The 26464-nt window shown below is 43.1% G+C and overlaps 2 protein-coding genes across 2 annotated transcripts in view; one reads left to right on the forward strand and one right to left on the reverse strand.

Moving 5' to 3' along the window:
• Positions 1 to 1601: 1601 nt before the first annotated feature.
• On the reverse strand, positions 1602 to 26016 carry LOC140542219 (phosphatidylinositol-3,5-bisphosphate 3-phosphatase MTMR3). The gene is made up of 19 exons (XM_072665147.1): positions 25870 to 26016; positions 19183 to 19242; positions 18906 to 18968; positions 17228 to 17344; positions 16853 to 16935; positions 15480 to 15643; positions 15066 to 15162; positions 13842 to 13955; positions 12680 to 12864; positions 12460 to 12594; positions 12242 to 12353; positions 10904 to 11099; positions 9860 to 10045; positions 8464 to 8634; positions 8044 to 8186; positions 6101 to 7085; positions 4782 to 4895; positions 4522 to 4610; positions 1602 to 2618 (listed from the first exon to the last, which is right to left on the reverse strand). Exons 2-19 carry the CDS (start codon positions 19183 to 19185, stop codon positions 2432 to 2434), a joined length of 3144 nt encoding a protein of 1047 aa, XP_072521248.1. The 5' UTR covers positions 19186 to 19242; positions 25870 to 26016; the 3' UTR covers positions 1602 to 2431.
• Positions 15599 to 26464, forward strand: part of pkn3 (protein kinase N3) — a 34585-nt gene continuing 23719 nt past the window's right edge. Inside the window, exon 1 of the mRNA XM_072665331.1 lies at positions 15599 to 15662. The gene's annotated coding sequence lies outside the window, so the exon portion shown is untranslated. The remainder of the gene's footprint in view (positions 15663 to 26464) is intronic.

The following is a 26464-nucleotide window of genomic DNA, read 5'->3' on the forward strand; positions in this document are numbered from 1 at the left end:
GCTACTGCTTCCTCTGATCAACCTTCACTCTTCTTGAGTTTGCTTACACGTAGCTTTCAGCTGCTGCGGATTCCTACAAAGGAGCATCATCAGCCTAGCCTTTTAAGCATTGCTTCCATATTCTTCTTCCGAAGTAATCGCTAGTGTTGCTAGTGTGTGTGTAAATGTTGGCCCCTGTTCCAGCTCTGCTTTGTTTATATTGGACTTTCTTTTCAGTGAAGAGACAGCAGTGTTTGAGGTTCACGGTGTGTGCAGGGTTTACAGCACTAGATTGTGTTGGAGTGCAGTTTGGATGTTGGTAATCAGTGAGAGCTAATGTTTCCTGCCAGTCCTGTTCTTTACATTGTGTCAAAATTTCCTGAATAACCTTTTCATTGCGTGTCAGTTTTGTTTGCACCAGCTTCCCCCTGAAGATTCATTTTGTATCCCCTCCCCCCCTTCTAAATATAATTTGTTTAAGTTGTGTATATAAGCAACGTTCTTATAGGCAAGTCTGTTCATTCACCAGCCATCTTTGCAACGCCAGCAGGCAGTTATTTCCAGTCACGAGACCATGTTCCTATTTCTGTGAAAAGAGAGAATCCAAAATACTGAAAACAGAAGGTCAGATTATCATTTTAAACCTGTTTTAAAATCTCTGACAAAATCTGTCAAAATCCTCAAGAATGGGGGTGGGCAACTTTACGCAACTTTCCTGAGCATGTCAAGGATATCGTCAGTGCTTAAAGAAGACTGACCAGCTACAGGTTTCATTACAAACAGTGTTATTAGTCTGGTTAAACTGGAAGCGCAGCAAATATTAAATACAAATGACTGTACTCAGTGCAGGAGATTTGAATAGTAGCTTTTAAGAATCTATTGCCACTGATGCATTTGGTCTGCGATCACATGTATTGTGAAAATGTCTTATACATAATATTTTTGCCGTGTCGCTCACCTCTACTCATAAATAATTTATAGTGTTAAGCTCAATAATGCACCAAAACAAAGTGTGTTCTGGATACTGTCTCCACATTCAGTAGCATGTCAACCCTCCCCAGCTTGTGACATAACTAGCAAGCTAATTGGCTCTTTTTGTTGTAACAATCGCCATGTTCAGCATTATGCAAATGCCCATTCATATTTTTATATGGCTTTATATACCTTTATAATGGCTTTGGGATAAGTCACAGAATTTAATTACATCCTCCACACAGGGGGGTTAGTTTTAATGTACTAAATCTTTTTACAGAAACTGTAAGAAATGAGTCCATGTCCTCCATATAAATGTAACAAATCATTTTTGTCTATAGATTCTTTAGAAATTTCGATTTTACGTAAATAAAAAAAAAAAAAAAAAAACATTTAAATTTTATCCTCCTGTTATTTGACAGTGAAAATGTTTGACACAGCCTCCTTTGACGTATGCAGTTCACATACTTCTCTTACTGCTGAGTTGTGCATGCAGTCTCATCAGCTAAAGTCAAGATGAAAACACAGCTGCTATGTGGGCTACTTGGCCTGGCTCAGCTCTAAAACGGGACACCATTATCGGTTCCTGAGAGTCCCCCACAGATCTGATGCACTGACACATGCTCAGAGACCACCAGGTTTGGCTTGGCAGTGTGTTGTGCTTTTTATTTCATTCACTCAAAGATTCAAAGATTCAGAGCTCCACAGACCCCAAAAGCAGCAGCAGCAGTAGTAGTACGGAAGGAAAGAGAAGAGGGAAGAGTGTGATGAGCCTTCACAGACACACACAAACATACAAGTCTTGCATCCTACAGGCAGCAAAGCGTCGCGAAACACATTTGAGACGTTAGCGAGCCATACATGGGATCTGCTCCTGTTTGTCTCACTGTGAGTCCATGTGGCCAGGCTTGCTCGGTCCATCCCGTTCATCCAGCAGTCTAGTGAAGATGCTCATCACTTAAGTCTGGAAAAGCTTCAGAATCTCATCGAGTCCATCATCATTCAGATTCAAGAATATACATAGCTCTCTCCATTGACTGTACACGTGGCATTATATACAGACATTTCCTATTCACATGAGAGCAGCTGTTCAAATGCACACAGTTCCATATGCAGCATTGTGCATATTTAAATGCCTGTGTTGCACAGCTTAACAAAAAAAACAAAAACCTGCAAGAACCAGTCCATAATCCACTCGTCAGGAGTTGAAGACCATTAATTAGACCATTAAATGGGATCTTTCTATTCTCAATAATAATAAATTACGCTAACTGTGATGCCTTGCTACCAGGTTTGGAACTCAGGACCTCGTGCCTAAAGTCCACCAACATCTAAACTGATTCCACATGGCTAAGGAAAGTGTTGAAGGAGTGGTGCTGGACGTTACACCATCACTAATCTACGATCTTCATCCTGTTCCGCGTATAAATGCATTCAGTAAAGATTTCTACAGGACAACGTGGTCCTACAGGAGCAGTGTTCAGTTGGAACTGGCAGTAATCGGTTTCTCCAGCTCCATGTCAGCAGGGGGCAACGCAGGGGGCACTGCAGAGGGCCGCAGGTGACCGTAACAGGCCTGGCACGTACGGTTATGCTCGTACAACTGCTGACTCGCCACCACTGCCTTCTGGTCACAGCAGCTGGCGCAGAACATGTTCCCACAGTTCCTAAAGGTGAGGAGACAAGGAGAAGGTGCTCACTTTAGTACATTCAAAGATTTACACAACTTTCCCCTTTCGCCCAATCAACCAATCAAAGACGTGTTCGGCTGGAGGAGTTCATGTACGAGAAGGGTAATGTAGCTAACAAATAATGGAAGCTAAGAGCTACAACTAGCATGCCTAAATTATCACACGCTTCCAACCATGACCATTTAGTAAGTAACCTTAAATAGACTTGCTTATGTGGTCCACATGTGAGTGATAGTCATACTCTATAGCTTGTGTTTCCCCATCTTCTACTATGATCTCATTTTTAATGACCATTTTCTGCACTGATCAATATCCAGTGATTCTCAGGGTTTGGCCAGAAACCCAAATCTTGATGAACTGGCTGGTTGACTACTCTTTCATTACGCAGCATTATATTAGTCAGTGTGAGTGTCTTGACTGATAAATTGGCCGTTTGTTTTATCAAAGTAAGTAAATCTGTCCATGTGATGGGGGAGGGAGTTCTAAATAGCTGACCATCTAAAATGGCCAGGTCTGGGCATCACGCTCTACAATACGAGCTCTTTCCAGTCAGGTGGAAGGTATGCAACATTTGGGCACCCTGGTCAATGTTCTGTTACTGTAAACAGTTCAGGGACTGATATTCTGAGCAAAATGAGAGCGAAAAAGAAAAAAAGGGCAAAAACAGACGACTTCAAGATGACAAAGGTTTTGCCATGGCCCTCGCAGTCCAGGTCACAGACCAAAACACCACTTAAATCTGTAGATAGACCTCAAAATAGCAGTGCTGCAGGACGGCCCAAGACCTTCCCAAACTAGAAACCTTTGCAAAGAGGAATGGGTATAAACCCCCTTAACAACAACAGAGTTTCTGCTGGGTGCATCTAAAAGCAGATTATTAAGAATGTCAAAACTTTTGCTTCAGGCCCATTTTCTTTTTTGTTCTAAAAAACTAAAAGATTTTTAATCCAGAAAAAAATATTTTAATCAAGATTGTCAAAGGAATTATTTATATTTAACTTTAAAATACGAGCTAAATTCCCAAAGGGATCCTCATTCATCTATTCACTGTAACATTTCTTAACCAGGAGGTGCCAAAACTTTTGCATGTATGTGTACTTGGTTGGTGGTGTTCTGTTTATATAGCTCAAGCTAAGTGCAGTCTTTTCTATTATGTATATTTTTGAACTAATCATAGATTAGACTGGTAAAAGACAAACCCGATAAACAACAAATCAAGTGCTGTAAATAAATGAATGATAATTTGCATAATATGGGTACTTAAATTATTGCAATACACAATTGTAGCAATTAGCAGCCTAAGGCTGGGTATTGGTATGCCATACAGTGCCAGAAACTAGATATTCAAGTCTAATGTGTGGGGTATGAGCTTCGAATGCTTGTTAGCTACGTCAGCCTCATAGCTCTAGTCTGAAACTTAGGGAGCAAGCTAACTGTTGTGGAAGAGACTGGTAAGTCTGTGCACACAGCTAACATACAGATACTAACCAGCAGGGTTGAAATGGAAAGGAACAGAGTGACAGACAAATGGACAGATACAACAGATGAGTGAAATAATAGAGGGGAGAGGGGAGTCTCACCAGGCTTCCTCAACAGGTTCACTGGCACTGTAGTGAGACAGAGGACAGGATGAAAAGTCAGAGAGAAAGACAGAATCTGAGAGGACCGCAGAAGCCCTTGACTAAATGACAACACCACAGCTCAGACCTTCGTCCTTGGCTAAATTACCCTACCGCGCTAAGGAGTATCATCTGAACAAGGCTCCAGTTACAGTGGCCGGTAGATTAAGGTTAGGAGTGTTGTGATTAGGAGTGTTGTGCTTTAGACCCAGAGTGCAAGACCACACATAAAAGACAAACAAACAAGCGTCCAATTTCACCTGCAGTGATGTTTTCTGGCAGCCAGCCAAAACTTGCTCTCACACCCATAACAGTGGGGTGGGATTTGACCAGGATACCAACGTGATGCCTAGAACCAAACACCACACCATCAGTATCTCAGGTCAGTCACCTTTTTCAGTGCTCAGAACAACAGGCCAGAGTGCGCCACAGCTGAGCATCTCAACTTTTGAAAATATAGACAGTAACAGCAATGTCATTTTAATGCTAACGTCTCGTCAGTTTCCTACCCTCCCTTTACCTGTTTATCATGCTGCTGCTCCTCCTGTTCCCAGCTGTTCTCGGAGAAGAGGTCAGTGCTGCAGCGAGACAGACACACACCCTCTACGTTATTCTCTCGGTCTGGTACAGGGGTCTGCAGAAAGAGGACAGGAGGGGGAGAGCAGGTTAAAGCATTGAGTTTACTGACAACATTGAGTTTCACTACTAACAATCCATCTGACAGTGGTACAACAGTGGTCCTGTATTAAGAAACTAATCACTAATAAAGGGTTAACGACAGGGCTGCCCCAAGCGTAGGCTCCTGGCCAAAGTTGGCTCAAGGCTATTCGGTCAACAATAGGTACATATTCTGTGGATCTTCTGATGACTCCTCTGTGAAGATGATCTTCGTGCAGGTTTCATGGCACAGTAGAACAGTGACCCACCGCCCCAGAGTCTACTTAATCTTCCTGAAAGTCTTTTACAGTGAAACAGGGGTGCTAGTGCTAGGCAGCTGCTTAGATGAGCCCATGGCTGCTAACTGTTGGGACAAGGTTTGAAGAGAATGCTGTGAAATATGCATCACCTGGCCTTTCCTAGCAATGACTGAACAAGTCATAGCCCTAAAGGTAAAGGTAAAGGGGCCCGTATTTGTCACTGTACAGCGAAATGTGTCCTCCGCATTTAGTAGTCATGAATGAGGAGAACGGCTACTGGTTGAAATAAGGGTGAGAGTCCTCGTAATGGTCATGGCATCCATTTACGGATAAACCCTCGCCCTACAACAAAAAGAATCAATCAGCTGGCTGGTTATGCCGTGAGCAGAGGATCTAGGAGGATGTGGGCAAGCGCAGCAGCCAGAACAGACTTGTCTTCGGCGTTGCAAGGCTTTAAAGACTTGTCGAGAAACTCGTCTTCTGCCTTTTGCAGTGTCTAACTGGTGGATTTGTAAATCCATCATCTGTCTCTCATCTGCAGTTGGTGGATTTGTCAGTTGGACTGATGATTTCCTGAGTGTCCATTGGTCCGTTTCACACAGAACAATGTACTTGCCCATCAGAAACCCTTCATTCTTTATTCAGCAGTCAACATCAGATGTGAAATGGTGTGTAAAGAGTTTACAGCTCCTCAAGTTACATTAAATGCCACTGTGCCTTTAAAGGCAACTTTAAAAAGATATGCAAAAATTGAGAAAATGCCCTTAGACTCCAGAAGGTTAATAATGCCATATTTTGGTTTGTGTGGCTAGTTATTATAATTTTCATATTGCTCTCCTGTGGTCTTAGGACTGTTGGTGCATTTGCTCATATTACTGGCTGTTGACATGGTAAAAGACAGCACGTGTGTTGTGTTCCTCACCAGCTCTCCGTTGACGTGCAGCCGGCTCCACAGCTCCTGCACCTGTCTTTTCAGCGTCTCCACCTGCAGCTGGTGTCCGGCCTCCATCTGCCTGAGCCGCACCTGCACAGCATCACAGTGCACGCTTAGTCCGTCCTGGTCCAGGTGTCCCCGCTGCTGAGGGGACGTCAGAGACCCGCCGCTAGCTGTGGACGTCTGGCGGCTGAGAGAAGCACGACGAGCTTCTCCGTTACACACAGAGCTGTTGTGATTGGTCAGCAGGGACAGAGGAGGCAAGGCACACTGGGAAGGCGAGCGGACAGTTTTGTGCAGGCTGGGAGTGTGTGGCGGGAGTAGGCACTCCTCGGTTAAGGTCTCTGTGGAGCTCTCCAATGGAGAGTTGTTTTGTGAGAGGGCGCGAAGGCTGGAGTTTTTAACTGGACTAAAAGGCTCTTTAGCAGGTAGTTCATCCACTCCACCAATGTGACCATTAGTAAGGTGGCTAAGCTGTGAGGGTGGACAAACAATAGGGGTGAAAGATTCCTCTGTGGAGAGTTCCAGGGCTTCCTCTATTTGCTCCTCACACAGAGCATCAGTCACGTCCTTGCCGTTCAGTTCAGGCACCTCCTCAAGCAATTCGGAGGCTGGGGGCATGGAAAAAGTCACCTCCCCGGTGCTCTCTTCCTCAGCCCCACCCCCATTCACGAAAACGCTCTTGCTTACCACGTTAGAATCGCTATGCTCCACCCCATTGACTAACCCCTCCTCCCGTAGCCTCTCGTCCAGTCTGTTCTCCAGCTGAGTCAGACCTGCATTTTGATTGGCCGTGCTGTCCGGTTCCTGAGGGCTGCCCTCTGCTTCTGTCGCTACGGTGATCTCCACTGATCGAAGGTGTTCCTGCCACTTCTCATTGAGGTTGGGGTCGCTGCAGCGGCGGCTCGAAGCCACAGGATTTGTTTCCTCGCAAGCCGTGAGCAAGTTGTCATAGGAACGAGTCTTTGGCAATCTGGAGAGAGAAATGTGGAGGAAATAAATATAAATCAGCTTTTTGTGCAATGCAGCATTCTTAAAGACTCTGGACCTGCTCTTTTGAAATGAAGGATATCTATCCATCTAGCTGTTATCTACTTTTCCATCATTTTCGAAGGACATTCTTTCATAGCTGATGTGGCAATGCTGGACACAAGCAAAATTAAACTGTAGTACTCAACTATGTTTGACAAACATGTGCATTTAGAGATTTTTACTTATTCATAATGTCATGACTTTTGACAAAAGACAGGTTGGGTCCAGTAGGGCAGTAAGGGGTCTCAACAGTGTGACCCTTCAAATACTGAAGGCCATTTTTGCCAGTTAATATAAAAGAATGTGTTTGTGAGAAGAGCGCTGGTAAGTAAATTGCCAATAATCCTAATCAAATACATGCAAAGATGCATGACAAGACTACCGCATTCCACTTAAAGCCCCTGGAAAGACATTTTAATATATTTATTTTTTATATAATACTAAACGTGTTATGTGAAGCATTCAGTAAAGTTTGAATAGAAAACACAAAGCAGAAATATGATGAAACACTCCTCTCTCTACTCTGAGACCTCCCTGAAACGTCTGGGTGTTGTCTTAATACTCTAATAAAATTGGTCACTGGCAAAAAATGTTTTGCTCATGTTACCATGGCAATGCACCAAAAACACATCCTTGAAACAGAGAAGTTGTGTTTTCTAGCTTTGTACTTTAAATTGTGGTTGATATTTCACAAAAAGAAAACTTTACATTCTAGCACTGTGACATGCAGTGAAGTCTCAAACCTAGTTCAGGACCTTGTGTGCACCACCACCGCTATAAAGCTCATCAGGTATTTTTTAAGCTTTCCATGACTAGATTTTCCACGATAGGAGATTTCTTTTTTTTTTTTTTCAGTGACTGAAATTTGGTGTGGTTTGTTTTTAAGCCAAGGTATTCACCTGCCCGGAGGCGTGTCCTCAGGTGAGACCAAAGGAGAAGCATAAGTGCCCGACTCCTCACAAGGCGTGGAGGGGGCAGAGTTAGGCAGGTATACGGCACTCCATAGCATAAGGTTCCTCACATGACACACTGGGTGAAGCACCTGGCAAGAGAAGAACCAAAAGAGACTGAAGTGATATTCCAGAAATGCCAGGCTAACAGCCAGGGAAGAACTGGCAGTAGAGGTGGAAACTCGGAAGAAATCTCAGACCTTTCTTTAATTTCACCGTCAATTGAAAGCTTCCACTTTGTTTCCATTAGAAACACTAGTATTTTATATGAAGTAGCAAATAAAATAAAAATCAGTACAGCTTTGGTGCTCCCAATGGTAGAGGGAATGTAGCAAGCCTGAAAGCTGAAGGACAGAACACATGCAGTACCATCTCAGAGTGTGGCGAGTAGAGGATGTTGTGGAAAGTTCTGTTGGCCGGCTGCAGGAGGGACCAGACGGAGCAGGTGTTCTCCAGCACACCCCGCTCCTCTCGCTCCTTCCCACTGTTACACAGGAACGTTCCGAACAGACACGAGTAGGTGTGCTGCACCAGCTTCACCTGCACAAACACACACATGCACACAATGGCTCATCAGAGATCAGGACACAGTTTGCTCAGTGCTAACTGATTGGGTATAGGCTTTCATTACTTGTCAGGGTTATAGTTCCAGTGTAAAACTAAAGAGGCACTAGATATGGGGCTTTGGGGAGAGTTTTAATGAAGATTTTTGGAACTGCCATGAGAAACGGAACTGCCATGTTTTAAAGACCTTTTATGTGGCAGGAAAAACAGTTCTAAACAAACTGGGTGCAGCTAGAACAGTAAAGTCAGAGAGCATTTAACCCTGAAGCAGCAACACCTAGCTGCACAGATTTTGTTTACTTGGTAGCCTAAAGCTAAATCATGTTTGGAGTCTTGTCCAAGGACTCTCACTGGTGAAGTGTTGTGTGCTTGACCAGCCTGGAAATCACTCTTTGGGAATCGCTCTCGAGCCTTTGATAGAAAGGGGCAGCACTACCCACTACCCTACACCAACCCCTTATTTCTAAATGTAGTCTCCATCACTCAAAAACCTTGTATCTCCAAAATGGCAACTCTACATGATGATCTATTTCATGATGCAATGGGCCAATAGAAATGCTGCAATATGACTTAAAGAATAAAATGTTTTCCATTGAAAGTTTAGAAGATTTTTTTCCTTCTCCTGTAAAGATCTGCCAGATTCACATTCTTAAAAAAACACAACACAAATGGAGATACTAGGTTTCTGCATTCAGCAACAAGAACATTGGCATGTTAGGATGTTGGATGATCACCACCCCACCTCATCCAAAACTCCCTAACTCATTAGTATTGGATGGAGCCCCATCCACCATTCCAGAAAACACAGTTCTGCTGCTCCATAGCTCCCTCTAGCTGCCCCAGAACCTCCTACTCTATTGACAGTACTTCTCTACAGAAACTAGACAGCCTGTGTGCCCATTTGCACATCTGTGTCAGCAATGGGTGCAACTTAAAGTAGCTAATAGCATTTATTAAAATGGGCATCCACAAATATCCAAATACACCATTTAGGCAAAAACTGTTGAATTTCCCAAGACAAACCTACACAAGAATGGCTTGAGGCTGTAAGGGTTCGATGACCAATCTAAATTCTGACCACTTAACTGCCTCTGCGTTTGGTAGGACTGAGGAGGTGGTAAGTGTGAGGGGTCTGTGTATTCCTAACTGGGCATTGAACAAAGCGCAGTACACACTACAAACAGTAGAAGGCAGTAGGTACCAGAAAGGCCTCGTTGAACTGAAAGGAGCAGGGAAACTGCCTCTGAAGTTGATGGACACAGTCCAGCCACTGCAAGAAGACTGGACAGCGCTCGTTCCCGTCCTCAGCGTTCTCCCCGTGTCCACAGCGGTCCGCAAATTTGTGGCCAAAATCCAACCACTCCATCTCCACCAGCACTTGGAAACCCTGCAGAGATGGAAGGGAAAAAAGTGACTCATATACCATGGGGACATTACGCTCCATACGGAATTCTTGTCACATATTTCATCTTTTACTGAAATCTATGTTTTCCAGCTATAACAGGACAACAGCATGTTGCAGCATTGGACGAGAAGTAACGTGCATGAGCATGTAATGAATGAAAAATATGCCAAGAATTCCTTTACATTTCCACATCAACTACCAAATGGTCCCTGGAAATGCCATTTACATCAAGATGTATCAAGATGTTCAAATGTCTGGAGATGTCTCCAGCTGGGGGTGGTTATTGGAATATAGTAATAGTATAAGTGTCTAGTATTTACTGAACACATGGCGTAAAACCTCTGGGCAGAAAGTCTAGACACATTCTGTAACCGTGTCTCATGTTAAGCAACACAGCACTGTCTGTGGAAACCTGAGAAATATGTACAGCAGGAGAGATGTCCTATAGGGCAGCTGGTAGCGTGCACCAAACGTGTGCGTTTCTGTTTTCAGGGTCAAAACTGTTCAATGTACCACAGAATAATCAACATGAACCTATAGGCACCATCTCTAATGCCAGGTGTGGGCTAGAGCTTTGAGGTGTGGAGCAGTGGAACTGTGTTCTCTGGACTGATGGATGGGGCTTTATCCAATACTTTTGAAAGGAGTTGAGGGTGAGGTAGGGTGGTGATCATTCAACATCCTGATCTCACTAACACTCGTGTCGCTGACTGCTATACAATCCTCACAGCAATGCTCCAAAGTCTAGTAGAAAGCCTCATTAATAGCCTTGATTTTAGAAGAAACAATGATTGAGCAGGTGTCTGTGTTTATGTGTACTGTGCGTCTCTCACGGCTCACCTCCATGGTCCTATAGTAGGGGTCCAGCAGCAGCTTGGACAGAGCCACTATCTGCGGTGTGCGGTCCCAGCCATCAGAGCAATGAACCAGCACAGGCCTCCGATCCCGATCCACGGCGTTCACCACCAACAGAGACGCCTTCAGCAGCAGAGACAGATGCTGCAGCCATTTAGTGCCCTCAAGAGCAGACAGCCAACTGAGAGAGGGGTAGAAGAAGTAATAGCGGGTTTAAAGTGCATTTCTCACAGCCAAAGACGCGTTATAACAGCAACATACACACATTTAATGTTAAACAAATATTAAAAAAGACCATCAACAGGTTAATGTATGAGAATGACAGAGGGGCCCAGTCTCATGATGCCGGATGTATTGCTTAAAAGCTAACTTTAAACATAGTTCCCTGAATTTGCTGTTTTATGGTGAGCTCTTTACAGCTGGCCAATCGGGCCTAATAGAGGAGGACTAGTTTCATTTCAGGGCCCATTTTTAGCAGGTTGATGCAGATCATCAGAACTAAAAGATGGAATACTGAAATTATAAATAAATACAGTACAATTACATTTACAACATTTAGCTGACAATCCCAAATAAAGCAACATACATTGGAAGCATGTTATACAGGTAGGAGTACGAAGTATACAGGTGTCTTGGCCAAAGACTCTTATGGGTAAAGTGTAGTACGCTTCATCCTAGTCTGCTGCATATAGCACAGTGTTCATACGCCGGAGTTATTGTTCCCCTCTGAGATCAATGGTGCATGGGGCCCCACTCCAAGGCCGCTGGGAGGCACGCAATGTGCGAGAGGTCCATTCCCGGTACACCTTCACTACAGTAGCCCTCAGAACATCCCATAAAGTTAACACTTTCCAAGATGCTGCGACCCTTCGTCCACCGTCACAGCCATATTAGAATAGTATGACCAGCCCTGGTTTGGAATATACTCGACCCGTGAAGTCACAGGTGTCTCAGGACAGAGTTTGCTGCATGTATAAATAAGCAAGCACACCAGTCAGTTGTAGCACAGTGCAAAAACAACCATCAGGGCCAAAAGACGCAATTTGACTGATGTCCAAAGGGGCATGATAATAGAGTACCGGGTAATGGGTATCTCAGAAACCGGCAACTTCATGGCCGAGTGGTACAGAGCAATTGCAGTGCCACTGTGAACCAGACGACCTCTATAAGGAACACCACCCGTCACCTCATTACAATCCATGCCACAATGTGGCAGTCCATCCGAGCCTAGAGTGGCTATTTCCACTATTAGATAGGTGGTCATGACGTTCGGATAGGACTGTATATGTACTCTGTGTATAAATGTGTGGATAATATACTCACTTAGCAGGGTCAGGCACTTGGGCACAAAGTGCCCGTAGGCACTGAAAGCTCCTCCTAATGGAGTGGATGTTGGCCATGCCCATGAACATCACCTCACAGTTTGGGTAGTACTCTACACAAAACAGAGGAGTTTAATGTACGGACTGTAATTCACATCCACACTGGTGCTTCCATGAAGTATCCATCTACAAACAGGATTCTGAAAGCACAGTGTTTACCTGGGCATTCACAGCCACCTCCTTTGGCCCGGTTAGCCACGGCTGCTGCGTACGACCTGGCGTCCAAGATCAGCAGCTTCTGATGAGGCGTGGCCGTTGGTTCAGCCTCCTCGTTGCCATTGGTTATAACAGAATCTAATTTGCATAAGAGAAACTCAGCCAAAACCTTTCTGGCAGTCAGAATTCAACATCAGCCTATGAAAGCAGCTCCTGTACTGACCTGAGCTGTTGTGAGTACCATTAGTATGGTGGTGGCCGTTGCTCAGTGGCTTGACAGCTGCAGGGTCCATGGCGCAGGCCTTAGCGATGGACTGTACCAAGTGCTCATCATCTGCATTGCGCCATCCCCACCAGCTCACCTCGGGCTGTCCACATCGACCAATCACAGTGCCCGTGCTAGGATGTCTGACAAGAGAAATCTTTTTCAAATTAAGGATAAAATGCAAATTCAATGGTGTAAACTAGTGTAAAGTTGAAGCTGGAGGCGTCAAGTTGTAGAACCGTGGCAGTGTATGTGTGAGCGAGAGTAGGTGGGGTTAAATATCTCCAAAATCTTCTTTTTTTTTTTTTCACATTTCAAAAAGACGACATGTCTGGGGAAAAAGAGGGCATATGGTCACCATAGCTAATCAGATCCACTTAACCAACTAGCACAGCAACAACAGATGGATAGCTAGCTAATTAAGCCCAGGGCTAAGACTACATTTTAATTAAAATCATACCTGTATTTTTTTATGTTTTTATTTTTTAAGATCATAGCATTGTTTTATGCATTGTCTTTAAGTAGAAATGCTACACAACACCACAAATCCAAGATCTTTGATTACAAACAATAAAACAACCTACAACAGTGCAATGCATATTAGAGAGAGTCTTTGTAATCATACAAAATCTATTTATTTTAGTGATTTTGTCCATGTCTGCAATGTTTTATGGCTAGGAGCTTTTATCTTATAGCAGGTGGCTTCTGTGCAATTAGGGACTTCATCTGTGAAACTGGATGACTGCAGCTGGATGCCTCTCTAAATGATGCCACACACACACACCCCGACACACACACCCCGACACACACACCCCGACACACACACCCCGACACACACACCCCGACACACACACCCCGACACACACACCCCGACACACACACCCCGACACACACACCCCGACACACACACACACACACACACCCCGACACACACACACACACACACACACCCCGACACACACACACACACACACACCCCGACACACACACACACACACCCCGACACACACACACACACACCCCGACACACACACACACACACCCCGACACACACACACACACACCCCGACACACACACACACACACCCCGACACACACACACACACACACACACACACACCTGTAAACAACAGCTGGAATCCTTTTCCAGGATCGGAACGAAGCCACATTCTCTAGCTCTTTGTCCGTGACCCAGCTAGGCACCAGAAGCTGCTCAGGATAAGTGGCACAGAGTCTGTGGAGAAGAAGATATGCATTTGTGTTTTACTTTTAGAAATGTACACCAAATTTTGCAACACATCAAATGAAGGCTATCATCCATTATTGGTGCCTTCTTTGGTTTTAGACTTGAGCTAAGAGGCTAAATGTTGTTATAGATGATTATAGCTAGCTCTGTAATCAGCACTGTTCCAACTGGATGCCTAAATCACCACACATTCAAATGTTCACATATAGCACATTAGCTCACAGGTAGTGCAGCAGCTCAGAGCTAGTGTGTTATTTCATATTTGTCACCTTGCAGTAGATCAGAGCTACCTCATTAGTTTGTGTTTAGGACATTAGTTTACTGCAAGTGTGGTAGCTCTTCGCTAGTGTGTTCATTTATGTTTAACACATTAGCTTGTAGTTAGCATAAGGTGACCAGATGATTCTATGACGAAAAGCGGAGACATTCCCAGTTCAGCCGAAAATGTATCATTAAAATACCCAATGTTTTAATCTATGAGATAAATATGAGGGGACAGATCCAGTTTCATGCATTTGACCACGATCAACGTCACAATAAACTCTTAATAAACTATGGTAAATGCCAATGGTAGACTAAGACTAAGTCAACGTAAAACCTAAAACTAATCCTGAGCTTAACTTCAACCTAAAAGATAAGACAAACCCTTTTCTTGACTTCAACTTAAAATGTAGGCCTAATTCAATCCTTATATTAGCCTACAAGGCAATCCCATCCTTAACTTCAATCCTAAATCTAATCTTAAACCTCACCCTAAGCAAGTTAATTTGAGCATCTGCACACTCTTCAATGGTCCTTTGCCATTTGTAAATTTAAATGTAAATAAACTTGTCCTTTACAACCTTTTGCAAAGGGCTCTACAGAACCTTTTAAAAAAGGGTTCTGCAAATAGCACCAAGAGTCAAAGCACCATTTTCAGTACTATATAAACCTTTTTTTTTTTTAATTGTTTAAAAGTATTTATAATCTATAGTGGAACCTTCAGAACACTTGCTGACTTTAAAGTAGTGATTAAAAGTACTGCTGCGTCAGACTTTTAAGTAAAATAAAAAAATGGAGAGGAGAGGTTGAGTGTTTAGGCCTCAGGTAGAGAGTCACCTGAAGTTGTTGTTGATGTCGGAGATTCTCCAGGCACTGTGGGTGGTGAAGCCCATCCTTTGCACTTCGCCCTTAAACCGACTCCTCACATGCTCACCTGGAAGACATCCCAGAAGTGGGCGGGTTGCATCAGTTAAGACACACAAACCACACGAGCACAACAGAGCTCACAGCATTGCCTAATGAACCACCTATGGCCAACGTCTCAGATTAGTGCATTAATTCCTGTTCTGGACTGAAAAAAACCCTATTGGCACTATTAATTTCCTAGCAGGATTAGGTTTAATCTTCGTCTAGAAAACCTCCCCATAAACAAAAAAAAAAAGCAAGGAATCAGTCTATTAAGTGTGAGATTGTGTAGTTATGCAACGGTGGGCGAGCTAAAGGATTGTGCAAGTGTGTGTATGCGTGTACCAGCATGGCAGATTTCCTCATGCTGGTCTCTCTCTGCTGGCAGGGTGGCACTGCATGAGTGGAAGGCGAAGGCGAAGAGCTCATCCAGACGCGCCGGAGGGCGCACCACTGTGTTCAGCCGCCTCAGCCAATCCTGAGCCTGCTCTGAAGACCTGAAGTGACACCTGAGGGCAGCAAGAACAGGTTTGAGATCAGGGACACTAACCAAGTGACACCACTTCTGTTATGCAACATATGAAACAAGAAATATGAGGTATTAAATCATCAAATATAAATCAATAATTAATTCTTCCAGACGACATTACAACTACTTTACCCAACTACACTACATTCTGAAAAAAAGTAACTCAATAGTCTTCACTTCTGTGTTACTTTACAAAACCCTAATACCTCTGGACCAACCAAAAAGAACCAGAGAAACCCCAACAGTCCTTTCTTTACTCCATCCTACACTAATCCTTTCTAAAAGGAGATGTGCTATACCCAGGCTATTCTGAACTGAAAGACCTAAAGCAGTATTATGTGATAATTGCTGCTGGTACAGTTGGGAAGCGAAATTAATTTTTTGAGTCACGAGTAATGGACACGTTTTTCACACTCATTTCTGGAAGCTGAGAATTACAGAACAATCACTGAAAGTGAAATAAGCATGTGTACTGAGGTTGTACAGTAACATTACAGAATTGTACACAAATATGACTCAACAAAGTGCAGTTAGCAGCATTATGACCTTTCTTAGCAATGATACTATTAAAAGACCAGGACTAACATTTAAAAGGTAATAAATGCTACATAATGTTGTTTTAAAATGAATTTAAAGCCATATCATAGCGAGGTATTCGCAAATATTCATATTATACTGTAAAATCAAACCTGCAATTGTATTTAAAAAAAAGCACACCTCAATGCTGTATGCTCTAAACAATGGGTCTCATTCACAAATAACTTCCTATGAATTTTCTTAAATTTGTCCTTGATAAAGTGCAGAATTGTTCACAGCTCTGTTCTTATAATGATGAACCCCATTGGCCTTGTAAACTGAACAAATCACAAATGTGAAAACACTGGTGAATGTCAGAATCTTCATAAAAACTGCATACATAGGTTTGAGGAAGAAACTACTTCTTAAGAAGGCTCAATGTTTGTTTACGCCCCCTAGAGGATACAGTGACACAGCGGTAAAAACAAAGGATCAGAACTGAATTTCTTAAAACCATCAGAGCCTAAAAAATCAGTTTAGAGTCCCAAGATCATAGGATGGCTCTTAGCCAATCACACTGCAAGGTCAGAACTAACTGACTGCACATAGGCTTGAATGTGTATTAATGGAGTATTTAACAGCTCAGCAGCAGGGACTATGTTTATGCTTATACCTGATGACCTTGCAGTCTTTACAGATGAGGTGAAGCTGGACCATGTCCCGACACTCCACACTCTCGATCAGCTGCAGAGGAACCTACATGAGAGAGAGACAGACAGACAGACAGACAGTGTGAAAACACTTTTCACAGCAACAGGCTCACCCAGAATAATACACCATGAAAGAAGTTTTCATTTTTTACTGCAGGCATTTACCACTGTGAAAGACAGCACTCCTCCCTCTCTCAGGCTCGTTTTATCAGTTATGCTCAAACAAATGTACTCCTACAGTTCTTCACACACCTTCACCTACCTGTCAGTCTGAAGCATGAGAAGATTACACACATGCACGGGTGTGTTCAGCAGAGCACACAGTGAAAGACACTTACGTTTATGACATTGTCTTTGAACTTGATGTGAAGGCGGTAGCTGGACAAGGCAATGACAGCCCCCTCTGCCCTGCCCACGTGCTCCACACACTCACCGTGCAACACTGGGAAGGGTACCTACACAACAACACACAGAGATGAAGATGAAGGACATTGTTTTTTTTTACAAAAAATGAAACAATTCAAGTCAGTGAGTTTAAAGTTAGCTTAAAGTTAAAAAGTGAGCTTCTGTCTCTGACTTTACATCTACAAGGTAGACCAAGTAGGTAGGAGTGCCAAATAGAGTGGAGAGTGAGCGGACACAGTGCTATGTCCAGCAGCACTGATGTGTGTGATCCACTCATACTAAACACTAACACAACAGCACCATGTCAGTGTAACTGCAGTGTGGAGAACGACCCACCATCCCACCATCGAACAATACCTGCTCTTTGGTGGACCCATGTTGTACATGGAGTTGATCAAATGGACAATGAGTGACAAAGCAGACTGCCAAGTCTTTATAAATATGAAGGCATTCATAATAGCATGTATAAGGTTATAGAACAGCTACAACCTCTGTAGCTTTCATAAGATGTTTAGCAAATCAGGCTTGAGGCGGGTCACCAGTTGCAATTAGGAAATGTCAATGAGCCAAAGTTCCAAGCTTTCTAAATTCAAACTCTTCAAACTAACAGCTAACATTTAGCAACTGAGGGCTCTTCTAAGCAAATTTCTAAAGACCTGAAAACAAAAGTCCCACAATGCCCACAAAGCAGAGGAAATCACAACCCCCATATGTCTGCCAAGAACCTGCAAGAAAGGTTAGCAAAGTCAAAAAGTGGTGGTGCACTGTTCCTCTGTGCAGAATTGCTTGCACAAGCACAATCTTCACGATAGAGTCATGAGAACGGAACTCACCTGCGACCTCATCACAAAACTCAGCATTTGAGGTGTGCTACAGGACGTCTAGAGACGCCAGAATTTTGGAAACTAGTACTGCAGACTGATCAAAAAGATACATGTGGAGATAAAATGAACAGCTTTCATTAAGAACACCTTGCCAACTGTGAAGTATGGGGTTGTGTTGCTGCCAGAGGCATTGGCAATGCCTCAGAAAATGTTGTATGTAAATGTCAAACTATCTGTGAAAAGACTAAAGCTGAGGAGAAGGTGGCCTCTACAACAGGGTAATGATGCAAAACATCTCCAAATCCACCATGCACTACCTGAAGAGACACAAGCTGAGACTTCTGAAACAGCTCTTGTAGTCCACGACCCAAGATTATCTCAGAACTAGAGGTCTTCTGCAAAGTAGAAGGAGGAAAAATCCAGACCTTTAGGTGGCAATGGAAATCGTTTGCAAGCTGCGATTTCTGCCAAAGAAGGTGTAGCTAAGTCCTGACTCTGTAAGATGTCTAAACTTGACGATTTTGCAGTCGTTGCTGATAGGGGAAATCAGTTGTGCACACACAGCTTGTACAATTTCCACAGAGAAGCCCTGTCAATAGAAAGTAAAGCTCTGGAGCAATTAATAGAGAAGGTGGAAATTCCTCTAATGGAATCTAGGCAGTCCCTGCAGCATTTAAGGTGCAAACAGTGTCTGTGAAGTAACCCCACTTCATTGACATTCTATACAAATAAGCACGGTCATGATTGTGTGCATGTGGGTATGTGGACTCAGAAGAGGTTCTCTTGCCTGCACATGCTCCTCATCCACAACCGGACTCCCGGCCTCCAGAGTGGGCTGCTCCTCTTCACCCTGCCACACATATACAAGACAATTTAGTTTGTCTTGTCATCAGTTCTCATTCATGTAAATCCAGTACAAGCAACCCATGTGTTTGTATATATCTTTATAGCAGTGGTCACAAAGCATCCTTGTGGATAAGCTACCTTCCTGACAAATTCAGCTAGCTCCAAAAACACCACAGTTAGAGGGTTGGTGACCACTATTGTATGCAGTCCACTCTTACCATGGCCCCTGGGAGCGGGGTCTTGGTCCAGAGAGCAGCAGGCCTCGCTGCTGGAGCTCACTAAAGAATAGAGAGAAGCAGAAGGATTTGTTAGAGAAGCAAAACATGACATGGTCACATACAGTATTTAAAAACCCCATATTTAGAAGTATTGTGAGTTTATGCTTTGCAGTACTGTATTGAATCTCAAAAACACAGTATTGGGTTTTTAATGAACAGTTTTAATGAAAAAACTGGTTAGTGTTTTGTTGTCTTCAGCCTTTACACTCTGCCAGTCCAAAATAAACTGCAATACGTTTTACAGTTTTCCTAAAATTCAATAAAATAAAAATAAATAAATAAATGAATAAATAAATAAACCCACACACAAGGTCATCTATTGCAATATACTATACTGTAACCCCCAGTATCATAATACGTATAGTATTGCCAGGTTCTTGCCAATACACAGTCCTAGTAACAGTTTCCGGTCATAAAAAAAAAAAAACAACCTTCTTTATTTTTTTACTTAATTTATTTTTCAGGTGACTCTGGTATTGTCTGTATGTTTCTTTGAAGACAAAGAGGAATTACACAGCATGTATGATTCATTTGGGCATGATTCATTTTTCTTGTACTTGAGTTTTTCCCCCCACCCGTACCAAAAAAACCTCAGATTAATTTTTCCATGGCCATTTTCCATGACCTTTTTATCCCTTTAAATTAAACAGGCTGTGTGTTACTGTGCCTTTAAGGCTGTATGTACATACATGGATTCTGTAGGACACGTCCACTCTTTTTCATGAAAAAAAGCAGAGGAGTTGTTTTCCATGATATTATGGGCCCTTCAAATAAAACTACCATGCTTGCAAATTCTTTACAACTGATGACTACGCAAAGTCTATGGCCCACTATCATTGATGTTTTGGGCCATGTGACGGCCTGCTTTGCTGGCACTCACTCTGCTGTGGTCCATTTCACTCTTGATGCAACATTTAGAATCGATTTCAGGTCTTCTGTGCATGATACTAATGAACATGAACATGAACTGATGATACAGCAACACACAGTTGTTCAGGAAATTAAGCAGCCAGCCCTATTATAACCATGAGCAGGCTTGTGTGCTTATGTGGAGGAGGAAAGTCTTCAGCAATGCTTTTTTTTTTGTTTTTGTAATCATTTGGGATCAGTAGGGGAATTGGACATTAGGTGAGGTGCTGATTATCCAACACCCTGACCTTACAAATGCTCTTGTCGCTAAATGTAATAAAAGCCTTATAGCAATGCTCAAAAATCTAGTAGACAGTCTTCCCTGGATAGTAGAACACTCAAACTTTTGATTTCAAAGGAAACAATGAATGAGCAGGTGTCCCAATACTTTTGCCCATATAGTTAGTACAACTAGCAAAGACAAATGTATTTCACAGCAATTAGAATGGTGCAAACTGCATGTCTTTCCAATCACACTTGTCTCAAACCCTTTTGAAGTGGTTAATTAATCTCAGACAGACTTGCTTATGTGGTTTCGGACACCAGATGACACACTGTTATCTGTAAGAATGGACAAAAGTCCACTGCAGAGCTAATATTAGCAGCAGCTATCTGGAGCCTGCATTTCCACCATACTTCTGGCAGTAGGTTATCTGTAAAACAGAGGTTTCTGGTGTTTACTTTCACTTTTACTTGCTTTGTTTATACCAACACTTGTATAAGCAGCTAGAGTTAACGCATGTGTGAGTGCAACATGTAGATCTCAAAATCTCGCTTCTGCAGGTGGAAGGAATTCCCAACACCGCTTACTTAAGAGCAGCTAACGTCATAAGTGGTCCATCTTATCTCTGACCTGAAACTGCCAGCACCTCCGTGCTCGGAGGACACGTAAAAGCCGTGTTTTTTTTTTATCTGCTTGTTACGGTATGCAGACGCTGAATCTATGTCTGGAGTAGAAAAGGTCTGACTGAAAACATGCTGGGCCTCCCATCTTCTGATTTTGCATCTGAATGAATGGGGCAATGTCTCAGATACCAGAAGACAAACAGAGGAGATAATATCAACATGAAACACGCACATATGACACAGCATACATACACACAGCTGCAGAAAAACAACTGTTCCCTTCTGAGCTGTTGCTGAGACTCTTCTTAACACTTTGGTTGTGTAGAGGTTGATGCAGCTAGCCAACAACAGCAGTCCTAAATCAATCAGATTTTAATCAGGTCATTAAATTCAGATTTTATCAAATATGTTATTTTTGCAGCACGTGAATACAATTATTCTAATATAAGACACTAGCACTCTACAGTCACTCCCTTCTTACACAAATATCAGTTTTCCACAGTGTGATATGCTCAGAATGATGAATTGGAGATGTAGACTAACAACAGGGTATGTACCTATTAAGCTCATATACCTATTAAGCACACTACCTCAAATTACCTAGACAAAACTGTGTATTTTCTTACTTGAATTTTGAATACATCATGTATTACTACATATTAGTTTCTGCAATTTGATCCTTTTAAGCCATTTGTGGTTTTAATGAGATAACTGCATACTAAGATATAGTTAACCAGGTCTTCACATATGCTGTTGGCCATTTAGAAAGCTCCCCGAACACCGACCAAAACACCAGTCCCATAATCTGATTTTTTTAATGCTTTAACTGTTCATTTGAGCGTCACTACTTGATGTTACTGCAGTAAATATAAATGTAAATATTGAACCGATTATTCCCCCCAAAAAACATGCTTACATGCTACACACACACACACAAACACTTCTAGCTGTTGACTCATACCACTATCCAGACATCCATTCTAATTAGCTATTCACAGCTACTTTACTGTGCACCCATTGCTGGCACAGGTACACACAGCTTGTATAATCCCTATAGAAAAGCACGGCCAGTAAAATGGAACGCTCTGAAGCAGCCTCATGAGTTTAAGGCCCAATGTCCTGCGTGGACTAGAAGGACATAAAGCAAGCCCCCCATGCATTTGGCCTGTGTTCTGAACTGCGTTCTCTGGCGTGATGGCTCTCCAGCTTACACTTCTGAACAATTTGAAGGAGAACTTCCAGAACTGCTCAATAACCATCAGCAGTCCTCACTTTGTGCCTGAATGCAGTCATATCCTTAGCCAGTGTAAAGCCTTGTCCAAAGACTACAGGCCGAGACTGCAGCATAGGGCAGGCAAACTACCCAATAATACAGTAATACTGAAAGCAACAGCGAATTAGCAGATATCAAACTTAAGGACACGTACGGCACCTTTCAGCCAACCAGTTGAGCCATCGACAGCCGCAGCAGCTCTGTTTCAATCGGTTATGTAAGTAGGCACAGGCCTTATGCAGGTGGCACATGCTTGGTGCTAAAAGAAATACGCAACCACCCACTGTTATAAAACAGCCCATTCATGTTCCAATAATCCAAACTAAATATTGCCGGAGCAAGGCTCACCTTACAAGAGCAGGTCTAATTCTCCTCTCTGGGAAAAATGAAGCGTCACTGAAGCGTTTCTCGTTCGGTATAAAGGAGTTCACGCAGATTGAAGGAAGTGGGTACAGTCACCTGGCTTCATGTGACTTCATACCGCAGAGCGCAAAATAAAAGAGCGACAGTGAAAGCAAAAGCAGCTCCATCATATGGTTCTCACATTATGATGTGCTGAGGCTTAGGGATGGCAGCCAAAGCTAGAAAACAATTAACCTTTAGTGACACTTTAACACTTTTGTTTACAACACTGGAAAATACCTGACAGGCTTCCAAAGATGTTATTACAGTGAAGTTCTGGGAAGAATGGATAAAATTCACTGTTAGAACATCCTCCAAATATTTAGTCACCAAGCACTTCAGAACACTACACTAATACTGGACGAGGCCTCGTTTCCCACCAGTTAGAAAATATTGCTTGGAGATTCTGGTCCATGTTGACATGATTGTGCCACACAATTCCTGCATATTATAGTCTGGCACAAACAAACTTGCCACTCTAAATGGCACTCTCTAATGGCTTAAATCACAGACCCCCCACCCCAGATAATGAACATTATCTGTAAGTGCAAGTAATCCTAATAATGAACTCTGTGAGTGGAGTACATCCATAACATTAACACCACCAACATTGCTGAAAAGCTACAGTGGTGTCTGTCAGGCAGCAAGTAAACAGTCAGTTCCTGAAGGTGTAAAAAGAAGGAAAACGGTCAAGCTTAAATATCTGAGCCAAACTGTAGCCAAAATGGCTACACGACTGGGTCAGAACATCTCCAACATATCGGACAGGTCTTGTAGGGGTTTTTTCCCCTGATGTGGTCAGTACCTACCAAAAGTAGTCAAAGAGAGGTCAACCGATGACCCGACGACCTATGGCTAATGGATGCGATCCATGGAGGCTCTACCTCACAACTTACAGGACTAACGGCTTGGTGCTAGATAGCACAGGAAGTCCTGCGGAGACCATCAGGTCAGATCTGATGTGTCGGCTCAAGGGGATCTACTCAGTAGTAAGCTAATGCTAATGTTATGGCTGATCGTTGTAAACACTAATTAGGAAACACACAGAGCAAACAGGAGGGAGTTTACTGTTTACGTGGGAAGTTGGAGATTCGGAGTTGGAGAACGCTGAGATCTCAGTTGTCACAAACACAGTACAAGTTTCAGCTTTACAACAGCCAACAGCTGTAAAAATCTGTCTGCCCAGGTTGACATACACCATGTCTGACCTCAGTTTGTATACAAAGCAATTCAAAGAAACTGAAGGAAGTGGGTACAGTCAACTGGCTGCATGTGACTTCTACCGCAGAGCACAATATGAAACAGCAGCATGAAAGAGAAAGCTGCATCATATGGTTCTCACATCAGTATCAGCCAAATCTAGAAAACGTGTCACTGAGGGTTTAGTGTTAACGCTTCTGTTTACTCCACAGGAAAATACTCAACAGGCCTGTTTACACGATCGCATCACAACGTACCTGCAGACTTCAACGAACACTTTCACGCGGTGAATTTCCCATTCTCCCACATGCACAGGTGTTCTACTGGATTCAGATCCGGGGACCGGGACGGCCATTGAAGAAGATGAACTCATTGTCAGGTTCATGAAGCCAGTTTGAGAGAACTTCTTGGACTTGGTGATGCACATGGTCAGCAACAATACTCAAACAGGCGGTCATTCAAGCAATGACTGACCGGCATTAATAGGCCCAAAGACAAAAAATAGTGAATGCACTGCACTGCTGCCGTAGGCCTGGCTGATTAGATAACTGCATGTATGAGTAGATGTGCAGGTCTTCCTGCTGAAGGGCTCTGAGAGTGTGCATATGCTCCCCCCCCCACCCCCCCGGTGTTAGTCTATATTCTTAATGTTATCATCATATCACATAATATACGAGAAGCCTTGAGGCCTTATATCTCTAGAAACACTACTGTGTTCAGCCTTCAGCGTTGAAGCTTTGATTTGTGGTTTTCTCACTGTTTTCTCAGTGAAAGGCCACTATATGGACAAAAGTATTGGGACACCTGATTATTCATTGTTTCTTCCACAGTCAAGGTTAAGTATTTAGGAGTTTATCCAGCTGGCATAACTGCTTCAAATCTTCCTACTAGATTTTGGAGCATCACTGTGAGGATTTGAGATAAGAGTGTTAGCTAGTGAGGTCAGTACTTTGGATGATCACCACCTCCTCCCAAAAGTGCTGGATGGAGCAACAGGGTCATGGTTATCTTCTCCAGAGAGTGCCATTACCTAGCTACATCAGAAGGGGTGTCCACATACATTTGGACATGTATGAAAGTGTGGGAGCAGAGTGTGGAGCTAGCTACAACAGCCAGCGTTTGTCAACACCAGCTAGCACTAGCACTAGCACTAGCTAGCTACTTTCTTCCATGGTCACTGGAGGACACTGCAGTTTAGCTCAATTACATCCAGATTACATCAAGATTATGTCTGTTAAACACCGAAATTAACTAGTTTAAGAGGCGTTTTGTTTGTTAACGCTAGCTAGCTATAGCTAACCGCTGGGGGTGTTTACAGCTAGCGCTTGCTAGCCAGGCTAGGCTAGGTTTCTGTTCAGCCCTGCAAATGCAGACGTCCCCATACGTGGCATGTTTATCTTCACATGCTGCAACAAATTAGTCATCGTATCTGCAGATATACTGCCTAATTTGTCATAATCAATAACCTATAAAAGACGTTTCACCCGACGAAGCCGAAGCTGGGTGCTTGTTCGAGTTCCCGGTCCACCTTAAATGCTGCAGTGGTTTCATACGGACTCCCGTTCAGACTACAGCCTGTAACTGCGGCGCTATTTAAGGTGGACCGGGAAATTAGAATAGGGCAACTTCAGCCCTATTTCTGTTTTCTCAGCCGCCGGTTAAACCTCCAGTGTGTGTATTCAGCGCTTTGTGTGCACCCTGCGATGGACAACTTCACTTTTTAATTGTGGGATTATCCCGATGCATTTTAGGAAAGTAGATAGTTTATTTACTACGTTTTAAGCTTTAGTGCGTAGAGTTACGGGGCAGCTGTTAGCTGCAGCCATGCATCGATAACTGCAAACACCCCACAAAGATAGAAATACAAACTAAACGTATATGTGTGTGTGTGTGTATGTATGTTGTGGCTGGCAGGACGAGGGCGGACCCCGTCCGGCAGGCCCGGGAGGCCCAGTGCAGAAAACGGAGGATCTTTCCCAAATTAAAAGCGCACTCACCTCCGATCTGCCCTTTTCAAGCGCGATCCGTGTCTTGCTTTTCTTTAACGAGGTATCAAAGAAAAATCAAGCACAGAAAAGAAGAAATGAAGCCGTAAACGTCGCTCCGGTGCAACCCGCTCTACGCAGCCATCGCTCCGCTCTCCTCTGCCTGGTTTAAAGCGCTAGTGGTGTCCTGAAGGAATCGGTTCTTCTGAACCGCTGCTTTGAAATAAATCAGGGAACCGAGTTCAAATGAATCGAATTGTAAACAGGACCCATCCCTGGAAGTCAATCTAGGCACTATGCACGATTTTCTTACACCATACAATATAGTCTTCAGTGTTTGTGGAGTATGTACATAATCTCAAAGCTCCCAAGATGACATGGTTGTTTTTAAGTGTCATAAGAGCCATAAAAATATATCCAGAGGCCACAAATTATATATTGAGGTCACAAGATAAGACAAGAGGCCATGACATACAGAGTTTACAAGGTAATATATTAAGCCACAAATTAAGTTTCCAGTGGCCACAAAATACTATATTGAGACCACAACGTAATATATTGAGTTCACAGGATAATATATTATATATAAGCCCATGAGATCATGTTT

Source organism: Salminus brasiliensis, chromosome 1 (genome assembly GCF_030463535.1).
Source record: "Salminus brasiliensis chromosome 1, fSalBra1.hap2, whole genome shotgun sequence".
NCBI classification, from domain to species: domain Eukaryota; kingdom Metazoa; phylum Chordata; class Actinopteri; order Characiformes; family Bryconidae; genus Salminus; species Salminus brasiliensis.